The sequence below is a fragment of the Anser cygnoides genome, chromosome Z, assembly GCF_040182565.1.
Source record: "Anser cygnoides isolate HZ-2024a breed goose chromosome Z, Taihu_goose_T2T_genome, whole genome shotgun sequence".
Taxonomy (NCBI): domain Eukaryota; kingdom Metazoa; phylum Chordata; class Aves; order Anseriformes; family Anatidae; genus Anser; species Anser cygnoides.
The window spans coordinates 37841045-37866203 of record NC_089912.1 but is presented as its reverse complement, the minus strand read 5'-3'; the positions used below and the strand labels follow the sequence as shown (position 1 = coordinate 37866203).

At 37.1% G+C, this 25159-nt stretch overlaps 1 protein-coding gene across 3 annotated transcripts; it reads right to left on the bottom strand.

The window, feature by feature from the left end:
* Positions 1-2574: 2574 nt before the first annotated feature.
* LOC136786307 (GTP-binding protein Di-Ras2) lies at positions 2575-18489 on the bottom strand. Of its 3 annotated transcripts, none has more exons than XM_066988179.1 (4): positions 18052-18486; positions 13417-13530; positions 5900-6035; positions 2575-4675 (listed from the first exon to the last, which is right to left on the bottom strand). In XM_066988179.1, exon 4 carries the CDS (start codon positions 4634-4636, stop codon positions 4037-4039), a length of 600 nt encoding a protein of 199 aa, XP_066844280.1. In that variant the 5' UTR covers positions 4637-4675; positions 5900-6035; positions 13417-13530; positions 18052-18486; the 3' UTR covers positions 2575-4036. The 3 variants fall into 3 exon arrangements, with proteins under 3 accessions (XP_066844280.1, XP_066844279.1, XP_066844281.1); XM_066988178.1 differs by having other exon boundaries at positions 5848-6035; positions 18052-18473; XM_066988180.1 differs by lacking the exon at positions 5900-6035 and having other exon boundaries at positions 18052-18489.
* Between the last annotated feature and the right edge of the window lie 6670 nt (positions 18490-25159).

Sequence of the window (25159 nt, the reverse complement as noted above, 5' to 3'; positions counted from 1 at the left end):
GCTGAGAACAAATTATGGAATACATACAGAAAATAATAATTTAACTGAACAACTTCTGAATTACAAAATATGTTAAATTATTATATTTGACCTTTTTTTTTTTCAGGTGCAATAATATACCGTAGTAGGAAATTTTGTGAAAACGTCAAACATTTGGTAGGGAAGAGGAGGAATAGCAGGATCTGTACAATAAGTTTCAATTTTTGCACGAGCAATAAGTTCATTTCTGTCATTATTTAAAACTAAATAATAGAATACAGACTAGCTTCCAAAAATATTTTGCTTTTTGATGGACAAAATATACACCTACTGATAACCTGTGTTTTATGAGGAAGGTAGATTGTTTTGAAAGTGTAGGTGTTTGTCTCACTGTAATAGAGTAAAGGAAAATGTTAAATAGGACAGACTCTTTCACCCCTCTTAGGTCTTTCCAGGAGTCTATTTGTGTAGTTGCAGATTTTAGGACACTCCCTAACGTGTCTGAATCTATTTTGATCTAGGGAATTGCCTTCTCCACTTTTAAAAATGATACGCTTAATATACATAGGAAATAAACACAATGCAGGCACCAACAAGGCTTTTTCCCAAAACAAGTCTCCATTTAAAACTTTATTTTTTATGTTTGGAACATCACAGGAAACATAGAAACTTGTAGGCACAAATGACTTCATATCCAGTTTTTGAATAAAATATTTGCTAATGAAATCGCAGTGACACATTTTTGTGATATCTATATAACTTAATACATATGATATACATACAAAAGTCATGCGTTGTAAAGTCATTTTCTCTATATGTTTGAGTGCTAAAGTTCACTGTAGATTTTACATGTTTTAAATATGTAATATCTCTTCCATACACTTTAAAGAGTTTATTAGACTAATATCACATCCCCAAAGAAAACACAAAATGTAATAAAGCTGTGTATTTTCTTTATATTTTTTCCTGTATTAAAAAAAAAAAAAAAGGATAAGTAATAGCAAAACAAATGTTTTAAAACAGCTGACATATATGTAAGATATGCATAAACTAGTAGTATAAACCAGAATGACAATGCAAGGGTATAAAATATGTTCTCTTTTGAATCTGTGGTCCATGAGTAATATTGCTTCTGTACCGGCCTTGCTTTGATACATGCAAGTCCATGAAATAATTCATGGCTCATTATGTAACAGGAGAGGAATGAACTGGGAATTAAAGGAAATGGATCTTAAGACTAACATTTGGCAGCTACTTGTTTAATTTCCAGCTTTGACACACAATTACTCTTTTCTTTCTATGAGGCACATTCAGCAAAAGCCAGGGGCCAAATTTCAGCCCATAATGTCCTTGCCATCATAACCTTTTTGGTCTAATTCAGATCCCCTACTCTCTACTACCACAAGATTCTTCATCATGCAAATAATTTCTTCAGCTGAAATAATAACTCTAAAAGGATAATTTCTTTATATGGCCTTTTTTTGTTTTGGCTTCTATTGTAATTCCATGCTGGTCTCCTAGAAGTGTACTACGCATAATGACCTTTTGGCACAAGCCTGTTTGCATCAGTGGTACATCCCTGTCCTGCTGACCTCAGTATATGACTCATTGCTCCCCAAGTGTAGTCCTTCTTTGGATTTTGCAGTTCTGTTAGTGGAATCCAGTGCTGTAAAGATAAGTATCTTGAACCATTTGCTTACAAACAGAGTAAATGTATAAAAATGTAGAAAAGTCATACTGAACATAGTGCTTTTGAATGTTTTGCATCCCTGATCTGGAAATAGTTTGACCTATTAACACACTGAGAAGGAAAATATGCACTTAGCTGTGTAAGCTATACCAGGCTTCTTTATATGTTTTAGGAAGTATGTAAGAGTCTGAAGAGTCAGTCTGACCAAAGGCAGACAGAGCACTGGATGGGGACTGGGGAGATCTGTTTTTCTACTTTGGTCTGTCACTAACCTAATGGGACCCTTGTGCAGTTGCTTCCTCTCTTTGTGCCTCAGTTTCACCACCTGCAAAGTTAAGGTAATGATGCTATCCTTTGTGTAAAGTGCTTTGAGACTTATGGAGAAAAAGCAATGCTTAAGAGTCAGGAAATTATGGCTAAGGAAGAGTCTTAGCCTTTTTTCCTGCTCTCTCCAATTTTCTAACATCATAAACACCAAAACTTTATCTTCTTTAAAATCAGTAGGAGTTTTACACTTGATATTAATGCTGCCAGGACTTCTTCTGAGTTAACGACATAAATTGTGCTCCTTTCTAGATAGTGCTAACAGCAGTTTTTGCTCAAAGACATGTATACTATCACACTACCTATGAAATATCTGCACTTTTGTTTGGAAAGGTAGAAGGTAAACAAGCAATAGCTTTAAGAGCAACAAGGTAACAATTCTTAATGTCAATACTGCATTTGAACAGCTATTAGAAGACATTTATAATGCAACAGCATGCATACTACTAATAATAATACTTGACGGCATTTTCTCATAGTATGGTTTTGATGTAAATGTTTCCCTAAAATATGATGTTGGTTTTATTATTTCAAAGCAGTTCCTAATGTGCAAATTGTAGCTTATACAATTTTGATGTGTCTTAAAAAAAAAAAAAAAGACATGTGCTTCTTTTATCTTTGATGATCTTTGTTATGAGTAGGATACATACTTTACTCATTCATATATTTTTTAAAAAAAGTTTTAAGAGAAATCCAGAAAAGCTCACATTTTTTAGCATTTATCCCCTTTAGAAGATTTTGAGAACAGTTTCCCCTGACAGAGTGGTTTGAACCATTTTTTTTATTATTATTTCTATTCTGAGCCTTGTATTGCTCTGTAACACAGTACTGATTGTAACTCTTAATATGCCAAATCCTGTAGTACTTACCCAACAAGTCTTCTGGTAGAGACTCTTGTGGGTCCTAACACCAGATGTAGGATTTGGCTCTATAAATAGTCACAGCAGTTCAAATTGTGTGTTTAAACAGTGAATATAAAACCCTTTAGACAATATAAAGGCAATAAACCTAACAATGTATGAATGCAAAACCATTCTAACTGGAATATAGTGATGGAAAGAAGTTTTACTCAACTAATGTGGTAATCTGGACGAAACCTTTCTGTACTACACTGACCCCTCTCCAACAGCATCAACAAGCTCAACAAACTTCCAGTCCTTTCACAGATCACACTATCTGTTCATTTATTCATCAGCAGTTCTTAAACTGAGTCTTTTCCATAGAGGCTTTTGTACAGAACTCCCCAGCCAGTCCTCCCTGGGAAGTATTCTGTTTGTATATACACACTGTTTTTATGATCTGACAGTCTCCAATGGCAAACCTCTGCTCTTCTGAAATGTCTTGGGGCCAAAAGTACGTCATTCCTGGAGTGATAGGTGCAGAATAGATGATCTCCATCTCCGGCTTTTCCTCATCTTCCAGTTCAAACACTGTGTCAGACAAGAAAGACATCTCATGCTGGGGGCGGTGGAGGAAATCCCCATTCCTTCTAACTGTGCAATCCCTAAACATCCCTTTAGTGAGAAATAGTTTATTTGGCAGATCTGAGATTACTTTACGCACATTGCCCCATCAGTCAGTACCAAAAATTGCACAGAACCGTTTGTCCACAGCACTCTTAAAGAGTACGATAACTTCATCCAACATGCAGTTATATGTCCTAGGCTTCTTTGTTGACGTTGTTTTTTCTTCTAGCATTATACATTGCCTTCCAGTGCAGTTACATGCAAATACAAATGTTATGATGCTGACTTCCAAAATCTTCCACAGTATGCTAAAGATGAAATTTCTTTTCCTGTGTAAATTATTAAATTAGGTATCCTGGCCTATCTTTTTTTTGAGTTCCCGGTCTTTTTTCACTGATATCTAGAACACACAATTTTTGAAAAATTTTCATAGTAACCACAGTAACTCATTTTTTTTCAAATTACAAATATTTCTTTCAAAACAGATACCAATCAATAGGGTCTTGTATGGTTGTTTGCTGTCTATAGGTAATATCAGGCAGGTGAGACAGCATGACTGACTTCTGTTAGTGCAGTATCACATGACCACACACTTGCCTTTCAGCTTCTCTTTCCTTTTCTGTTGCTTGCTTTTTTTGCCATCAATTTGTAAACTCACAGTCCTGCGTTTCTCCAGGTTTAACAGCTCTTGGAATAACTCCTTCACATTGTGGTTCAGCTTGGCAGAGGTCTCCATGAAGGCACACTTCCACTTCTTGGCCATGGCTTCTCCTTCACTGCTGTCCACTTCTCGATTTTGATTCTCATCATTTTTGTTCCCCACCAGCATTATAGGAATGCTTTCTATGTCTCCCTTAATCTGACATATTTGTTCATAGATTGGTTTGAGTTCCTCCAAGGACTGTCGGCTGGTGATAGAGTAAACCAAAATGAAAGCATGTCCTTTAGAAATAGAAAGACGTTGCATGGCTGGAAATTGATGGCTTCCGGTAGTGTCAGTTATCTGCAAAGTGCATATACTTTTATCACAGCTGATCACCTGCCGATAGGTGTCTTCTATGGTAGGGATGTAGCTCTCTCTGAAAGTACCTTTCACAAATCTCAGGACCAGAGAACTTTTGCCAACTCCTCCAGCCCCAAACACAACAACCCTGTAATCATTGCTTTGCTCTGGCATGTTTCTTGGTGTCTTTGTTGCTCAGCTAGAGAGAAAAATCTAGGAAAGAAAATAAGAAAAACAGCAACAACAATGACATTAATGCGGGTAAATTCAGGGATTGTACTTATCTTTTCTCAGAAGAGAAATGAATGTGGTGGAAGTGATGACATAATCTGCAATAGTTAAGAAGACTTGTAGTGGGTTATAGAATTATTTATTTCAGTAGTAGCTTTAGGACTTGCAGTCCAGTCTGGAATGGTAACAAAAGACCATCTTCATTACTTCATGACTTATTTGAAATGAACATTGTGATTCTAAGTATTATTCTTACTGGACTAACATCACTAGAATAAAAAGCTACATACAGGAACTGGTATTTTGGCAAGGCCAAGGCCTGAAAAATTATAAGAACTGAACTACTCCTTTGTCACTAAATAAAGTGTCTTCAAGTCATCATTGAAACAGTGGTAGACACATGTACAACAGTCAATTACTCTAAATATCTTATCTCTTCATAGTTAGGGAATTTATCTCCAGTGCCACTAGACAACATGCATTCATAGCATGTTAAAAGTATTTGTAGATTATTCAGCAATAGCACTTTGTTTCTAACTCTTTGGGAGTATGTAGCCCAGTTTTATACATTTTTCCATTTTCATTTCAGGACAAAGAGTACAACATGATAAACCTAGATAGTTCATGTTCAGTTTGACTTTTCATTCTAATGTTTATTTCACAGCAGATGATACTCAATTGGAGATACGCTATACTTACTGGAAAGGTTGTGAAGGCATCTTCACAACATTTTTAAGTGGTGCATATTGCCAGGCTTGGCAAATTCATATGTCAGCTGTCACTGTGATCTCTGAAGTTAGTGACATTTGACAAAAACTATCTGTAAACATTGTGACAACAAATATTGTCATTATTATTAAATAATAAAAATGGTAAAGCTCTCAGAAGCTCTCACAGGATTGAAAGCTATGGTTGTTTTAGAATTCATTGAAATAAAAGTGAAGACGAATTTGTCCTCCTATCGGTAGCAGCTCATTAGGTACACAGCATGTACAAGTCTCATTTTTGTTTAGTGAGATGTAAGTAAATGAACACTAAACAACTGAACCCTAGGAGGTGAATAGAGTCTAGGATATACTTGCTTTTCAAGCCAAAACTAGATAAAATATAATATAAATATGTGGGACAAACCGCAAAATGTGGTGCACACTTACTTGTTCTAAGGAAATTGGGATGATTTAAGAAGGAATATTGTAAGTGAAATACCAGTCTCTTGTCCAAGTGCCCCAGTAGTAGTTGAAGTTGCCTGTTGCAATGTTGCCTAGGTAGCAGCTGATCCAGAACAACCCACAGGGCTTCCTTACTGAGTCAGGAAAGCCTTCAAGCTATTTCTTCACTACAGCTGAAAGAGAGGTTGTGTTGTGGAGCAAAATTTTAGGTTACCATTTATCTGTGCAGCACAGAGAGAATAGCAGTAATGTTGTAGAGGTACAAATGTGAGTAGAGCCCCAGTGGCCTTTCCCCAGTTGCCAGCCCACACTGAATTCTGTATTTCTCCATCTTCAATGCTATTGCTGCCTGCACCAGTTAGATTAAAATTGTGCCTGCCCATGCTGCACTAATGTTTTCATTTTGCTGTTCAAGCATACCCTGATTTTGTTATCTTTCTTGTCCAGGGCATCCCTAGTCTTTCCTAATTCTTATGTCTGAGTAAGCTGAAAACATCTGTCTTTACATAATGTGTTGGATGAAGGAATTGTATTTCCTCATCTGCCACACTGTAGGCGGAATAACCAGTGCAACTGGGGATGCTGATCCTGAGGCACAACGCAGAGCTGTCAGAGCTCTGCCTACCCAGCCTAGCTTCAGGCAGAAGGCAGCTTCACCCCTTCCATCTCTCTATGCTGCAGTCACTTTCACTCTCGGAGACCTGTTTAAATATAGGAAGGAAAGACTGATAAATAAGGGTGTTTATCCTGAGGCACTGAAGCAAAATTGTTTCTCTCTGTCAGTAGAATTCAAGGAATTGAATAGTCACAGAAAACTCCAGTGTAAATGTTTATATAAGAGGAAAACCCTCTGAGGAACAAGAAAAATGTGCAAACAGCTCATGCTACTGAGAAAACAAACAAAATCAAAGTAGGTAGCAAGAAATAAGAGATGAGGAAGCTAGCAGGAACCTATTCCACTGGGAATAAACCTATGCATAAGACAGCTGCAAACGGGCAAACTGAGAACAGTTGTAGAGCTTAGGGTTTTAGGTGACTGCAGAGAATGAGCTACCATGAGAATTACAGGTTAATAATTTCTATGAGCAAGAAGGCAAGAGAGAAAATCATGGCTGTTTCACCTCTGAAGCAGCTTAAGTGTTGCGCAATCAGATAATATGTAGCCTAGAAACAATAGGATAATGAGGGGAAAAAAAAAAAAAAAGCATTTGACTATGAAAAACAGTGAAGCATTGTGAGTAAAAATTAAAATTAAAAAGCTGCCTTAGTGTATTCCTTTTGTATTAAACTTCTTGCTTTAAGTATACTCAGAAATCTCCAAGAAAGCTGGCACATACGATTGCCCAAAAGTTAGAACAAATTGAAATGTGACATTTATGGTATAAAGTATTAAGCATTTGAAAAGCTTCTAAGGAAACCTGAAATGACACGGTAACAATATTCAAATACATAATAAATTGTTGCAAAGAGGGAGAGTTTGTATCTGTAGTGCAGAGAATAAGATAGATAGATAGATAGATAGATAGATAGATAGATAGATGAAACAGGACTTAAAGAGTTTAAATTGCAGAAGAAAAGTTCATATTAGACAATTGACACTGATGGCCCATGCTTAGCCTGCTGTCTACTATGGTCCCAGGGCCTTTTGCTACAGAGCTGCTCCCCACCTTTTGGGCAGCCCTCAACCTGGGCCATTGCAAAGAATTAGTCTGTCCCACATACAGGTCTGCTAATCCTAAAGTCCATCATTTATACCAACATAACGAATAAAGATTAATTTATTTTTTGTCCTGCTCAGGAGCTTGGAGCAAACAGCACAGAAGGCTACACAAGGCTTTTTAATAGCATAGCAGAAAGGCTTCCATGGATAATTATTACTATGTAGTTACATTCTCTTATGTGTCTCTGGTCAGAGATTCTCCTGCAGTGAAATTCATTCTGTGTGACTGCTGTGCACTTGCACCCGGTAGTGCATTTGTTAATGTGTTTTATACTGCCCTATTAGGGTATTGACTTTTCTTCATCTTAAAGTACATTGACTAAAACACACAACAAGACAAAGTAAAGTCCATTGTTTCACCAATTCTTTCTCACCAATGTGGGTATGAAAAAATGAAATTGAAAAAATTTTGACTTTTCAGATGCATATCTTCTTCCCTTATCCATACTTTGCAAACCTGACCATTTCATATTTTGCACATACAAAGCAGCAGTTGTTTTTTACAATAAAGGACTGACTTATCCATGAGTTTGTGTCTAATAGACTCGTTTGCTGCTTTTGCTATGTGTACAAATTGCATCAATGAAAATTTACTAGCATCTGCTAAAGTGTCAGGTTTAATGAAACTATCCTCACTTAAGAAGGCAAAGCACTTTTCATCACGTGTATTCATACCCTTCCTGTTTTAATTGGTCATTTGCAGAGTTCAGAAAGTTACTGCATCTCCATGTACCTTTGCTGACTTAGCTCTGTTTTCTTCAGGTATTCTCTTAGCACGAGGCCTCAGCTGCTGATCTCTCTGGGGTGTTGACTGGGACAAGGTCTGCTTCCAGTTCAAGCTCAGCTATAGACCTTTACTAGCTGCACTGCAATGCATTCTTTCACTAGCTGTTTCTGACATGCCAGGTAAAAGAGCCAAATCTTTATGAGAGTAGGATGCAGTTTAGGGACTGAGTCTTTTTGATATAAAGCTGACCAGCTAATTAGATAAAAAAATATCAAAAAATGTGCATTAAAATGTTTGAAGGTACCTCACATTACAGATTGTGCAGTCAATAATTTAAACTCTTGATATTCTTTGTGTGACTAATTACATGTTCGTATGTTATCGTCTACTGAATCAGTGCCACCAATCCTGTATTTAGTCACTGTATCTTCATAGTTATCTTCTGCCTTTAAATAGTTTTTTTTGGTCTCACTTGTCTATCCATTATGTTTATGATATGCCCGTTATGTTCGTATTTGATCCATTAATAATATATTAATTCCCTTTCACTGAAAAAAAAAAAAAAGAAAGAAAAAAAAAAGAAAGATAGGAAGGCTGAATTCCTACACATTAAATACTTAGGTTTAGAGTAGAGAAAGATTAGTATATTGTCTAGGCTGATGGTGCTAGTAAAACCTTTCTCCTTTGTAAGCACGTAAGAAAAAAGTGTTCATCCTCCAACCACAGTTTTGGTTTTGTTGTAAAAGAGTTTAACTATTTTGCATTGTCAGAATTCCATGCAATGTCACATGTTGCAAATTTCTATGAAATTGTTTGGCTAGATGGTATGTTTTAGGGTGGCATCCATTTTATGAAAACAAACAAACACAAACAAACAAGTACTGATACTACATTTGTTACCTGGAGTCAGAGACTTTAATTTTGTCTTAGGTGATCCAGTTCTTGACCTTTTATTGCATCCTACTGAGATGTCTGTCTGATATGCAATACAGCAGTTGTTAGGCACTATGTATTAATTTTCTGAAAGCTCTTTTTCCTGATGTTAAATCATGTCATGGTAGTCACTGATTATTAATTAATTAGATAAATAGTTTATTAAGCCTAGGGAGATGTCTTTGTTTGTATTCTCATTGTTCGGAAGAAAAACCAGTAAAGTATGAGCAATACATTTAGTTCAAAATCTTACATTGATGTAAAATAACAAATATCTGACTATCTAGTCATGACACCACTATACAAAGATACATGGTGCAAGGCGGAGAATAGAAAATACAGTTATAGATAAGATGAATTTCAGCATGGTTGCAAGGATGGTGGCTGTTTCATCATGTTGAAGATGGAAAAAAAGTTACATGTTATATACAGAGGGTTTTCATACAATTTTTACTTGTCTGTAAAAAAGGCATTTTTGTGGGAATACTTTCAACATATTTGCCAATGAACATGGACATAAACATAGGCATAAAGAATGGGAATTTTCCTACTTCTAGTATTTCCATCTATTACAACTAGACTCTTTCATTCTTTACCCTTCCTTTTCTTTGCTTGCTTTGCTTTGTTCTTTTCTTATCAATAGAAATTATGACATGTTTGAAGACAAAACAGCTTCAAAACATAAGGTTCTAATGCATGTGTAAAGCATTTTTTTATTCTTATGCTGAACAAAATGATCTCTGAAAGCCTGCTTTCTTGATGATCAGCTAGTGTAAACTGTGATTTCTTCTCTGCAGGAATGTTGTAACACTTAATTTATGTCAGCTCTGGCTTTTATGCAGGTGTTGTTCTTGCTATCTTTGTTAGCAGAGAAAGAATATTTTCATACTGTTAATGCCTGCGTCAGTGATATTTGAGAAAAGCCTTGGTCACAGATAAATATCTGTTCAAAACATCTCATCTTTTTACATGATATTTATGTAAAATAGGAGGACAGCTGGCCAAGTCACATCTACATAATCCATCCATGCATGGATTAATGGTACTAATAAGGGTAATTAAAATTATTTGATGCATTCAGAACAAAAATGCTTCTTGAGTTGGCTTTGTCATATCAAAATTTCAGTTTATTTATACACTGATGAATTCATTACACTTGAATTTCAGTAGCTGTTAACATAAGTATCAGAGACTATCTGGAGGCTGCTGCATATTAGATTAAATAAATAAATACAGGTTAAATATTATTTATTCATACTTGTTGCAACTTTTTAGATACCTTCACAAGACAAAATTATAGGCGAGCATTTTGGACCAGAGCTGCTTCCATACAAAAAGAAAGGAAGTCTTGAAATGCAAAAATGTCTTTGAAATAAGCAATTGACTACGTTTTCCTTAAGGTATTTATGCAGTGCCAGAAACCTTTAATCCAACTGACCAAAGATTTCTCTGGGTTTTCTTGTCTCTAGGGCAGTTTGAGCAAAGTTTCTTGCTTTAGTCTGAAAAAGTAATTTTTGCCTACAGCTGTTCCACCTAATGATAACTCTTGGAAAAGCAACTCATTCTTAGGAAAGGTAGTTTTGCTGCTTCTGATGACTGATTACTTAAATTAGTTGCTTCCTGGGTCTCCAGCACCAGTTTTGTTGTTGTTTCATAGTAATAGTTTGGTTTTTGTTAGTTTGTTTGTTTTTTGTTTTGTTTTGTTTGTTTGCTAATTAGTCTAAAAAATCATGATGGGAGTCCCTCCGAGACCAAAGTTTATGCAGTTGGTCACTGACTCCTGATGAAAATAAACATTGGTCTCCATCAACTCTGCATGATGGTAAAAAATAATGCTTCAAAATAAAAGCCAGCTTCAAAATCAGTGAAGACTGATCTGCTTCAAGATTCCCAGCACTGAATGGCCAAGAACTAATGTACTGGATTACCAAAAAAAGCTGCATAAATGTTATGTATTGGCATCATAAATAGGAAATGGGTTCTGCTCATGTGGCCTGTAGGTCCCAGGATCTAATTGAACATTGTTTCTGAAGTCTGCATATATAGCATTCATGTAGTATAAGAGCTCTTGACAGTAGAACAAACATTAAGAAGATCAGTAATTTTGGCAGGTCAGTAGATGTAGCAGTTACATGTGATGTGAAAATTTGCAGGTAATAAACAAGTTATGTTGACCAAAGAGAATTCAACTGCTGGACACTGAAATAAAAACACTTAATAATCTAAGATCTGTGGAGAAGTTACTAAGTGTGCCCCCCAGAAAAAGATCTCACTCAACGGGGCTTTTGGAATTCCAAATTTATTTTCAGAATCAATAAATATATTGTTTGGTGTAACAGGCTGACAATGACAACCAGATGTTCTCAAGTATAGTTTGAAAGAAAAGCAATGCCAATTTAGTACTTTGTACCATCAGCCAGAAGGAAGGAGACCAGACAGAGTTGCAGACAAAATAGTGTCCCCTATGAAAATAATAAGTAAATAAGGTTGCATGTCATAAACCTACCTTTTTTTCTCTGACACGCTGTCTTTATTATAGTATTTACTTGATATTACTTCTGAAAGTAAGAGGCTTAATCAGACATTCTCCTTATTCAACATACTCATAGGAAGCACAAATTCAATCTACAAATTCAGTTTGTTTGAATGGAAACATACAGTTTTAGAGTTGGACTCTCTACCATGACTGAATTTTTTGAATTTGAATAGAAAAGTTACTGTTAAAAATTAATAAGTAAAATGAAAACAGTGCCTCAGTCAGTACAATACTGGATGGGACCAAGAGAGCAGCAAAATAAAATTGCCATGTGCAATCAGAAAGGAATCAAACAAAGTGGGTGCTTTGGAGGAGTTTGGACTAAGTGATAATAGCATGTGCTTTCAAGTATCTAAGAAAGAGAAAATAAAGAAATGGAAAAAAAAATCTCAGTATTTCAGTGTTAGCTAAATTGTTTTTTGTGTTTGGGGCCAGATTGTCCATTACATTGCAAATGCGTGTGCAGACAGTCCTAAGCCACAGTATTCACACAGAATCACAGAGGATGGCTGAGGTTGGAAGGGACCTCTGGAGGTTGTCTGGTCCAGTGCCTCTTCCTAAGCAGGGATAACTAGGGCAGGCTGCCCAGGACCATGTCCAGGTGTCTTTTGAAGATTTCCAGAGAGAGTCCACAAACTCTCCAGGCAACCTGTGCCAGTGCACAGCCACCTGCACAGTAAAGAAGTGCTTTCCTGATGTTCAGAGGGAACGTCTTGCATTTCAGTTTGTGCCCACTGCACCTTGTCCCTGGGCACCACTGGAAAGAGCCTGCCTCTGACCTCTATGCATGTTCCATATTCATTGTAAATGTATACTTTTTTTTCAGGGAGGTTCTCTGAGAGCGTTAGTAGATTCTGTATATACTGCTGCCTTAACATAGAGTATGTAGAGTAGTAGAAAGGACAACAGTCTTTCAGAATAATTTGTCAGTTTTCTTCTCCTGTATTTGCAGAAGTGGGATATTGTCTTAAGAACACCTCTCTTAAAGACAAATGTGCATTTAAAGGAGGTAGAATCCTCTTTACTATTCTGTGGTCAGATATGTCATGTTCTCCTCTAGCAAATTGTCATGTTTTTATCATGCCCATGTTGAACATCTCATTTTCCAAAACAATGCCTTTTCAAAATTGTTTGAGCCCCTATAAATTATATCAAATGGATCTAGCAGTTTTTTCCCTTGCTAAAACAAAGAAGCCAAACCTCTAGTTGTAAGAAAATCTTCACAAGCTCTTTTGACTAATATGTGTCCAGCTGAAACTGCTGCAATAGTTTCACTAGGCAAGAAAGAACTGGAAAGAGAAAGGGGAGAGAATTAGATATATTTTCTATATGGCCAATATGCAGCATTGATGTCTAAAACTGAGTTCATTGAAGTAGTGTTTCACGTTGAAGAAGGCAGGACTGATGACAGAAAGCAAATTATGAGGAAGTGTCTATTGATTTCCTTTTCTGCTGTGGGTTTATCTGCACAAAACGTTGAAGATGCTAGGCCTCACCCAGTATTGAGCTTTGGAGTCAGGAGTATACTTCTTTTGTCTGTTGTGGTCCAAGACCTTTCAGAAGTAGCCCTTTAGTAATGTGTATATACTAATGAACTGGTACCACAAAAACAGATTTACCATATTTGAACCTACTTACCACATGAAAAATCTTTCCCACTTTCACAAACAGAAATGATATCAAATGCCAAGTTTACCCAGGGTGGACTTGTGTCCTACTGGTTGTCACTTTCCAGTAAGTGGATTGGGTAATCTTAAAATTAAAAAAGAAAAAAAGAAAAAAAAAAGAAAGAAAAATGAGAATTTGTTGACTCAGTTACTGTTTAAATTCAGCTTTAGTTTAGACATGTTAGGTACTTTCATTGACTTAACTGGTACTGCTTTCAAATTTATAATTCCATATATTGTGAGATTCATGATAAAAATCCCAGCATAGACAAGACAGGTACATATAAATGTATGCATTTACACAGAAGAATGCACGTGTCCATGGAAGACTGGCTTCTGTTCAGTAGAGAAAACTGTACAAAGACTAGTGGCCCTTTTGCCTTTCCTCCATAGTCCTCAATTCCTTAACGTAAATTTGATAATATTTGTACAAGTCTTCTACAGAAGGAGAATCATCAAGAATCAAGGCTTGCTGACTTGTTCAAATGAATATAGATCCCATTGTTGTCTTTCCTTGCCATACACATAGTGATTGCTATCTTGACTACTGAGATACTTCTGGTATTCTTATACAGCCCAAATAATACCCAATTCAAAACAACGTGGATTAGGTCTAACTGAGAAATCATTATCTGTCTTGCTGTCTATGTTGTGCACGGCTAGTCCTCCAAAAACACTACCACCCAATGTAATACATTTTGCAATTGCTTGTTAGGCAAGAACTTGTGAATAGGTTAATGCAGTTGGGTTGAGGACCCAGAATCTCTGGCAAGTGATTAAGCAATGCAGTCCCATTGTAAACAAGCTTCCAGGCACTCGGAAGAAACCTGTGCTTCCACCAGAAATTGATGCAAATCAAATAGGTTGAAAGCCAGCAATTAAAGTATAACTGTGGCGTGATACAGGAATGACAGATCTTTGACAGGTATTTCTAAATTTTCACAAGAAGATATTTGCTATTTAGGGGAAAAAATATTTATTTTTTCTTTCTCCTGAATTTTCTTTAACAATTAATTTGCAAATCTGGATCTCAGAACTTTCACAAAAATGATTACTTTTCGTACTGAAATTTTGTCTTTTTTTTTAAGAAAAAATAATTTCTCTTTTTTTTAAAAAAAAAAGAGGGTTTGCAGCAATATTTTAGCTATTCGTGGTAGCCAATATTTCATTATTTAAATTACTAACCTTTTCAGAACAGATAAAAAGCTGCCAGTCTATATTTTCAAGCAAAAATATAAAAATAAATAAAAGAGGGTGCTTCTTCTATTCTTAACTTCACATTAATTTTAAGGCAGAACTACTGAACACTTAATAGGTAGGAAACACCTGTAGGCCAGGAATGGATTTGCTCTTTTCATGTGACTGCTTTCCGAAATACAGATTTTTAAGGAGTGAAGTTAAAAGGCTGTTATGACTTCATTAACACCTATCCTGATTCACCTGAAACCAATTCCATTACCTCCAGTCAGGGTGAGGGAGATCATATTTCACTGCCATAGCAGACTGCAGTCCAACACAGTCAGAGAAATCAGAGAATTGTTTTCATCTCTTACACCAAAGTCTAACATTCAATTCAAATTGCTAGAGAAGAGGTGCTCCTGAACTCATTGTCAGTGCGTCTGTGAGTGGCTGTCTGGCACAGCCTTGATACCTGTTTTTTGACATTTTTCTTGTCTTCCTTTGATACTCATATCAAGGATACAATAGTCATACTCATCTTCATACAACTCATAATAATCAATAGTTTTTGGCATTTTCTCAAAAAGGTAAAAAAAAAAGGTATGTTCTGTTTCAATTTATGCATACAGTTGCATTGGCACTTAGTCTTTGATCACTGCTTTTGCAGCAATAAGACAATTTTTTACATCTTTTAGTTTTACTGCAACATCAAGAATGTAGTGAAAGGATCTTTTTGCTGACACAAAAAAATCTTTGGGTGGAAACTAAAAAATAACTATCAGAATAAGCTTTTTTATTTTTAAAAAATGTTGTCCCTATAGAAAACTGTTAATTTGAAAGGGAAAGTAATATTTCTAATATCTATTTATGTTTCATAAAATTTCATTTTTCTTCTAGTAGGTAAGACTGATAATTCTTCAATTAGGTCTAGTAGCACAAAATGTTAAGGGGAAAGAAACAAATATTTGGAAGGAGCCATACATACTGAACCAAATCTTTCCAAGTCAAATACTGTTTCAGTTTCTGTATATGAATGGCTTGGTACTCATATGCTGCCTGGAAGCTGGAAGGTTCAAATGTAGCTCATTATTTATTACAGAATAGTTACCGTGCTTCACTGCAAATTGAGAACAATCCAAAGTAATCATGTCTTATTAAAAAAAAAAAAAAAGAAAGAAAGAAAAGTATTAGGTTAAAAAGGAAATAAGTGGAAGAAAAGGGTGTATAATATAATATAGAGTTGAATGGGGTCATTCTGCAAGGGCATCTTTGAGCCAGAGTACTTTTTATTGCAATTTTTTCTAAAGTAAGCTAAGCCTGAGGGAATAAGGCATACTCCATCACAGTGAAAAGTTGTCTTTGATTTTAACACATGATGCGGAGATCTTCACATGGGCAGATGCAGGTTAGCACAAAAGTTAAGCTATCTGGTGAAACTCAAAGGAAACTAAAATCAACACTAGTAACAAACTTCAGAATCAGCACAATCAGTTTATATTTTATCCACTTTTTTTTTTTTTTGGATATTACAGACTGCAGTGCTGGTGTAGGATAATATGATCTTGATCTTTTGGGCAGAAGGAGGAAGGAGCCTTGCCTCTGAACTCCAATCATTTTCTGAATAACTCTGCTCTGCACTATGAGAAGAGGATATTATTCAGCCTGAAGACCACCAGGGCTTATGCATCTGCTGTAGAACCATAGTGGTGTAAACATAAGTGCAGCACAACCTAGAAAAAAAAATATGCTTGCATTTGGCTTTGTTATGGGACATGTGGAAAACTGTTTCCAAAGACGTTAACCCATTTGTAAAGAGATTTTCAGTACAGGCAACATCCAGTGAATAGTTACGTAGCACTGGAAGAGACCTTCTGGAGTATCAAATCCAATTCTTTGCTATTGCAGGCAACCATTTAACATAATCCTTTCCATTGAGTTCCAACCAGAAAACACTCAGAACCTTTTCTTTCTATTAGAGGAACAAGAAAGTAATTTCAGTACCTTGCTGCTCTAATGGTTTGAAAACGTCTAGCCTAAGTGTATTCGCATCCCTTTTATACCCATTTGTTCTTTACTTTTCCCAGAGATGAAGATAAATAATCGTACATTGCAGTCATTCTACCGGACTTTCAGTTCCATGAGGCTATTGATTAGCAGCTATGTGTTTTGAACCTAGTCTGTGTTTGGACAGCTCTTCATGCATGAGCCTCACAAACATTGTGTGCAACATAAGAGAGCACGAAACCTGGATGGATACCCGTCTCACAGTCCCTGAACAATGGCACAGATGCCATTCCATGAGAAATGGGCACTACTGCGTTTAGTCAGCACAGCTGCATCCCCTGGGGTCAGCTCCTGAAACATGAGTGAAGTCCATCAGTTGGAAAAGTAAAGGGGTGGGGGGTGTGGGGGGGAAGCAGACAAAATAACTATCTGACACAGAATTAACAACTGTGGGATCTGCAAAACATTCCAGGTACAATAAAGTGTAAACACTAGCAAAGGTAAAACAGCAATCAGTTGTAACAGCTTCATTTATAAAGAAAGGCATGTGGACATACACATCACGTACCTGTAAATGCGTGCATTTATAAGCAGGCATATACATATTCATGTACAATCAGGCACCCATAAAAGCAAAAAGATTGGGAAAATGCTTCAAAAAATGAAATACATCAAATCTTGTTGCTCCACTCTGAGCTCACCCAGCTGTGACTGAGTGCTGCAGCATGCAGTACATCCCACATTTTATGGGAAAGACAGCAAGGAATTCTTACCAACTCTGAATTCATGTCACTCAGACACTTGAGAATAGTCCCCCCATTAATTGTTTTTGTTTATTCAATTGTGAATGGCAAAATATTCTAAGCAAATAAAATATTTTCTACCTATGAGAGGAATGCTGCAAAGTTGTATTTGTTTCAAAGAAACATCTGGTGTTATTTTATTCCGGCTCAACATTTTTGAGTTCTTTCATCACATAGGGTAAAATGTAGCTTTCAGATAAAAATAAAAACAAAGAAATAAATAAGATCTCTCTTTAAATCACTGCAATGGCATCAGTATAAAGTAGGACAAAATTCAGCACATTGAGTTTTAATGAAAAAAAAAATGTTATGAAACCATTACTAGTATCCCAACAGACAGAAAAATAATGTTATTTTGGCTGGTCAGTATGCATGTGACCAGCTTCTGCCTTCCTTATCAGCCCCAGCTGATAGCATGCCATGTTCCCTACACACAATAACAACTTGTATCAGATCTTGCAGTCGTAACTCACGCAAAACTCTACTGACTTCAGTGGAAATTTTTCCTGAGTGTAGACTGTGAATGTTGGTCAGAGCAGATAAAAAGACCTCTAATTTCTTTGCAAAGCTATGTTTTTTTGAACAAGGCAATGCAGAAAAGCAACAGAAAAAAAAATTACCTGTGAAAGAACAGAATGCTCCAAAAAACTCTTCAGTTTCTGCCTGTCATCGCACCAACTGTTCGCCCTCTCTGCTGTGGGTTTTCTCCACCAGAAAGGAGTCCGCGTCTTAATCAGAGGAGCTGTAGCTCTGTCGTCTGCTCCCCTGCCTCGCGTCCTGTGCTGGCTGCTGCCTGCTGCCTGCGCTGGAGCTTTTGCTCCTGCAGCTACGCTCCTCTCCCGCGCTCTCCTCAAGCGCCTGGGCCGGGGCTGATGCTTTTGTTGGCTCAGCTGCAGCCTCGCTCTTTCTTTCCGCTGTTTCAGATGGACTGACTCCAGCCTCCGCTGGTGCTCCTGCCTAAATGGCGACTGCACAGCTCATCTAGGCTTTTAACTGCCACCTACTGAATAATTGTGGAATATGTGTATGTATGTATATGTATATCAGCTGTGAAATTCTGGGTTCCTCTCCAGATGCAGTACATTGTCACAATTAAACTTTAAGCCCTCCAAATATTTAGTAGCTCATCACTTAAAGCTGTAGTTTATGTTAACCTGTGCTTATATTTTTTTTGTTCTTCCCTTTCCTTTTTTTCTTCTTTTCTTCCCAGCAGCTAAATATGGAACAAGCCTGTTCCTTTAACTTTAAAAGCTTACAAAGCCTTTGGTTAATCCCCAGTGGGCATAAATCATCATAGCCCCATTCAAATCAATGGAACTCTGCTGATATCGGCTGAGAAATTCACCCTTTTAGTTCCAATATTTATTTGCAAAAGCACAATAGAAATCAAGTACTAAAAACATTCCATAAAAATAGAATTCATCCAACAGAGCTGCTCAGAATTTCAATCACTGGAAGCAGATGAGATAAATTTTTGGTTTGTGGTTTTAGACACCAGTGTAAAATTGTTTTCTTGGTTTTTACGGTCAAATGAAAAGTAAACAAGTACATTGTTTTTCCAACTTCAATTATATTTTTTTAATGAAAATCCAAAGACAAGATCTAATTACTTCCTTCAGCTGTTTACTTCTAAATCAGCTCCTAGAAATGCTCAGAAAGGGTTTTTCTTTCCAAAGCAGAAGTGGGGTCCAGCTGGAGATGTCCCCCTCCAAAGGGAAGCTCATGCAGTGGGTCTCTCTGCAGACTCTTGGGGGAACGTGTGGGGAGATGGTACTTCATAACCCAGCATCAGGGATGTGTAGCACCGTGGTTGCTCTAAGCCTGTAACACGTAGCTGGGCTGAGCCATGAAATAAAGGGGGCATGAGGAGTGCTGCCCTGTGGAGGACAGGTGGCATCCAGCACCCCGGCACAGTGGTACTGAAAGCGTTCAATTTTTAGGCTTGCTGTGGCTGCTTAGAGAAGCAAGGGTCAAGCAGTTATCTCACAACAGCTGCCATGGTCTGTTAAATGCCATCCTCGGTAAAGGGTAGCTTTGTTTTCCTTGTTTTCATGAAACATTCATTCATTGTCTTAATGCTTTTGCTAGACACAGAAATGAAAAGGTTTTTTCCTTTACATGTGCATTTTACAGACCTATAAGCATATTAGGATACTGGATGACTTGGGCAATAAGCCCTGAGGAAGTGATCTGTGCTAGATGCAGGTCTGGGTGCAGATTAATCCTGACCCCTGCCTGCACAGGCTCCCAGACAGCAAGCCCTGGATCCAACCACGTGCTGCTCCAAGCCACAAGCCTGCTTGAGCAGCCTGCTGGCAAAGCCCTGCCAACGGTTTTGTCACAAGTCTCAGCAATAATTTAATCCTGTGTGCTCAGAGAATTGGTTAATTAGTATCCTGAAAGCAAGAAGTCAAGGTATTATAAAACCATAATTACTGCAACAAAGCAAAGCTTAATCTATAAACTGTATAATATTACACAGGGATTCAGCCTTTTCTTGTACTGCCTCATGATAGTATGCGTGCAGGATCTGGCCCCACTTATCCCAGAGTCTACAAAGTGCTTCCTTCTGTAGTTACAAACAATGCAGCTTCCAGTGATTTCCAAAACGTAACAGATCTCAGACCTCAGCAAGAGTGCGCTTATTACAAAAGTTTCTTTCAACTTGCCTTAAGAAGTGGTAAAGGTACCTGATGAGCATTAGATTCATGGTTTGTGGCAACTTTTATTCACTCAATTTATTCTACAAGTCTGGGATATTGTTATTCTTGAACCATATTCCAACAGGAAGCATGTTAGAACTTTCAAGAACGTATCTTACAAACTCCGGATACTTTCTGAAATCAAGTTTACTTCAATTACAAATATCATCGGTATGGCCTGCTTCCAAAGAAAAGAGATCTCTCACCTGCAGATCGCAGGCACCTGTCTGCACTGACAAACTGTAGTTCTACTGCTGTTGCGCCTGCACTCCTCCCACTGCAATCATGGTGAGATCTTTCTGAGCAGAAGTACAGAGCCGTGCCGCTGCACTGCAATGCACTGTAAAGTACATTTGTATGGGATTTCCCTTCTTTGAGGAAAACTATCATGGCAGCTTCTGCCCTCAGCACTGGCTTTGTAATGCTGCTACATTTAACAGGGTTGTCCAGGTGTGGGAAGGCTATGCAGGCTTCCAAAATCCAGGCATGCCTCACCTCACCATAAATACAGAGGATTCACAGCCAATTCCACAGGCCTCATCCAGGATGGTGCCATACACGCCAGCAGCAGGACATCAGGGTAATTTCCCACCCCAGTCTGCCAGGAATGCTGCATTGCTCCGAATGCTGGGTATCAGCACTGGGCAGTGGGGACACAGCCCCACAGAGGGAGCCTATGCAACCAGGTTTGCACCCCAATGCCTCACGAGAGCCTGTGTTTCATTTGCAGAGCAACCAGGATCACAGAGGCAACACCTAAGTCCTTCCAGTCCAGTCCTGCTTCCTTAGTGTTTCACACAACCACACAACCCTGGCCCTGCTGTGTTGTTCACACTGAAGAACTGCCCTCTCCCAGGGGCAGCAAGGACTTCCATTGTGAAACCCTGAAATATATGTGTTGCTGAGAAGAAGGGATGGTGGAAAGGGCAAGAGTACACATCCCTGTGAGACTATATCTATTAAAAGCTTCCATCAGAAGGAAAAGCCTTATGCAAGCTCCACAATTGTTGTGTTTCTGTAACACTTAGGAACAAGAGACCTCCTTAGTTAGCAAAATATGAGCTGTCTTAAGCTTGAATGCACATTTATCACAAAAGCTTGAATGCACATTTATCACAAAACTGCATGTGTGCTCTGGAAGTACAGCTTCTGAGTCAAAATTCAACCCATGGCCCATGTACAGCTTGCAAAAATGAGAAAGCTTCTTCAGTTTCCGTGTAGGTTTAGGAAGAAGAAAGCTTGCTTAGTTGTAAAGATATTTTTTTTTCTCTGCAAGGCAGGACAAAATCTTGACAAAGAGCTGCCAGCAGAGGTCAAAGAATAGGCTCAGTTTTGTCTTTTCTGCTGTGTTTTTCTCCTGCTAATCTTTCTGATTCCCTGGAACACTCCCACTAAACCACATCCCAGCTAAAATGTACACATCTTCTCTTCCATACGTGGAAAACTACTGTTTTAGCTATGCAATGTCATAAAGAAATCTAGTTCTTCCCTAAAACTATACTTAAAAAAGGTTAATAGTTACCCTCGATCTTCCCACTGTATTTCTGAGTTACGTTCAAAAATGAGTTAATGATATAGCTTCATCACCAGTGTAGCAGTACGTCAACTTTGCAAAAGGTCTTAGCATTATTATTTTTTACAAAGATTTACTGGTGTTTTCTTCCAACAGGAAGAAATTAATCTTAAAAAAATTATTAGGAATGTTTGTCCAGGACGGCTGATGGTCAGCAGTGGATCTGTTAATGTCTTGTACTTGGTACAGTAATTAGATTCCTACTCTGCAAAATAGAAATTGTATTTGCAAATACAATATGACTGTGGCTACAGGACAGGTTATCATAAAGGCTGTATTTTGTATTTGTGCACTACATTTAAATGGCAGTGTCCACCATTTTGTAAAAGAATCATACAATTTGCATGGTCTTTTTAATGTCTACACATTGCTTTGAACTTGAGAAGCTTTTAAAAAAAAAAAAAGAGATAATTAGTAACTCAATACTGCATATCATTTTAAAAATATAAGAATCAAATTATTCACTGTATCTTTACAATTTGGTTAATGTGCATCATAACCTACTTACAACGCACTGCAGGATGTGGCTATCACTAGTAGAATTGCATCTTATGTGTTAAGCACACTTTATTAAAACTCATACAGAGTGTTATCAGGCAGTATAAGCCATGCTACTGGTCTACAACACCAGTTGGAGTGTGTTACTCTAGTATTTTCAAGCTTTGTTAGTGGATAGATGAGATACTGTGGTCTTTTAATTCATCACTTTGCAAGGCAATATCTTATTGCACCCAAAAGTTAAAACATTAAAATAAATAAATTATTGCTACAATAATAAACTCTTAACTGCTCCTGGCTTGCAGTAATAGAAAGTGGCTACTCCAGCAAAATGACAAGATATCCCTATAGAGAAGACATATATTCCTATAGACTGTAGAGGGAATTAGCAGTTTGGAGAAAATATATTCAGATCCCATACAGTATTTTTTTTTCTCCTTTAGATTTCATTGGATTTTAGCCCAGGCTTTCTTACTGTTAATCAAAACTGCAATATGATGAACACAGCTGCCTTTAGATGCGCTCTTGACTCGCAATTTCCATTATTGGCTGTATAACTCTGAACCACAATTTCCAAGTTTTGATCTGGTTCCTGGAGAAGGGAATGACACAAGGAAACATTTTTTCCCTTACTGCCTGTGTGAGGGTTGTAAATCTAGGGTCTGCTTCTGAATAATTGATAGCAAGTAGGGTTTTGCTGATGATTTACATATGAAGCAAGACAGAGCTTAATCCCTGTTAACTTATTGGATGTCAGGTACCATAAGGGTGGTTGAAGGAGATTGACTATTGATTCTAATACCTGTCAAGGTACACAGAGGAGAGTGTTATTATTACTGAAAATTTGTAGTTAACTGCAGTTAACCTGATTTTCCGTGAAATGGAAAAAGAACACAGCACTGCTCTGTATTTAACATGATCACTTCTGAAAAGTATAATGATGACTTTCATAATAACCAAAGAAGAACAGGAGTAAAATATATCTTTGTTGTGGAGAGCAAAAAAAGCTCACAGTTAACTGTCTAGTTTTCCCTTCTCCCCAGAAGCAGGCATTAAATGATGTACAAACACATGCACACAGAAAGCAGTGACTTGACATCAATAAATCATACAGGAGTAAATCATATAGCAAATCTATACGAAAAAGTGACTATGCTATGTTACGAATGCATAAACAATAATTAATATTGGTAATAAAGTTTTGTGAAATTTCTAAACAATTAAGAATACTTTGTAGCAAAACAGAATATTTCTGTCTTCATTAATTTATATAAGCATTCATCACATTAGTTTGGTATCAGTTATATTTAAAACAGTCTTCTCACTTGCTGATTAATATTCACCCTAAAACCTGCACTGTCCTTGACCCAAAATCACCCAGGGAGACTAAGGAACACCTCTGCAGAAAAAGAAGGTTAAGATACGTGTAACTCTATAAATGTGGATGAATGACATTGACCAGATGAGTTGTCCATTGATCTTAACTGTGCTGCTCGTGGGTGCCAATATATTACTGAGCATAAATGCTTTTTTGTACCAAGCATTTAGATACAACTGAAAACAAAGGAGAAGCAAATTTTCAGAGCTGGGATTACCCTTTTCTTCAACATTTACATAGGACTGAGAATCAGCAAAGACAACCAAGCTACTACAAATGTAATTACGGTTCACAGCAGGATGAATAATATTTTAGGTAGTCAAAGACTTAAATCCACATGAACGTAACGCCTTAAAAATTCAAAAGTTATGAAAGCTACTTGCATCGCACCTGAAAATAAATAAGTCGATAAATGATTTAAAAAAAAAAAAAGAAAGAAAGAAAAGAAAGAAATATGTAACTGCGTAAGTCTTCATTTTATAATCCATTTGTCTTGTACCCCTAAAAAGGAAGACATCACCATTCCAGTTTAAGATCAGCTGTTAGGTGTAATCCATTACAGAGCACACAAAGACTGAGTGGCCAGTGAAAGAATTATAATTACTGTATTCAAAATCATTGAAAAAAGATTTTATTTACTGTTATCAGCCAGAAATAGGGGATTCTGTATAAGAAAATACCATTATTTACCTTTTGATGTATTTATTATCTGTTGCAACACTTTGAACATAGATAACATATAAATATAAATCATTAACATCTGCTTAGATTTCATACCAATTGTAACAATACATGTGCACAGTCATCGTATTACTTTTGCACTTTCAATAGCTCATAAGATAGCCATTCATTAGGTGTTCTTTTATTGATACAGAACAGTCTGAAACTTGATTTCTTCATTTAAGACTAATTGGTCAAAGCTGTGAGTATTCTCTATTAATGCTTTGGAGTGCAGCATACAAAATTTTAACTATTGACAGCAGAATACACCCTTTGAAAATTACATTAGTTTTGTTTATGCAAAGTCACAGTTCCCAATTTTCTCTTCAGTCCTTATAGTTGCCTATTCTAAACTGAAACTTTCATCACAGGTTGTCTTGACATCACTAAGTTAATTGGTACAATTGCAATTGCAATTGCAGTGACAATCAGATGTGAGCAGTGAAGGGAAAAGAGCCCTCTATTATTTGCCAGATTGCCACTTCCAATTGCTTTTGGACTTCTTTACATGTAAAGAGTAGAATCAGAGCATTGATACTTGTCTCCTTGTTTGTATCCAGAGGTGTGCATTGCTGTTGTTCGTCTCTTCCTTCAGGATATACACAGAGGATAGTAGAACTGTGCAGCTGCTGATGGTATCCGTTTAGTTGGGCCCTATGATCTTTAAGTACCTTTATTATCAACTGGTTTACTCTCCTAACCTTGTCATTAAATGTTAAATATTACAGCAGTATTTGACCCAGTGTACAAGCCTGTTGGTAGCAATGTCGACAAGAGTCTACTTTCTAAGTAAAACATGTGGTGTGAATGTGAAGCAAGGTGAAGACCATGTCTATTTCTTTTTGTTTGTCATGTTT

Excerpts from the sequence above, each read along its gene's own strand:
- LOC136786307 (XM_066988180.1), bottom strand. The coding sequence starts at position 4,636 with ATGCCAGAGCAAAGCAATGATTACAGGGTTGTTGTGTTTGGGGCTGGA.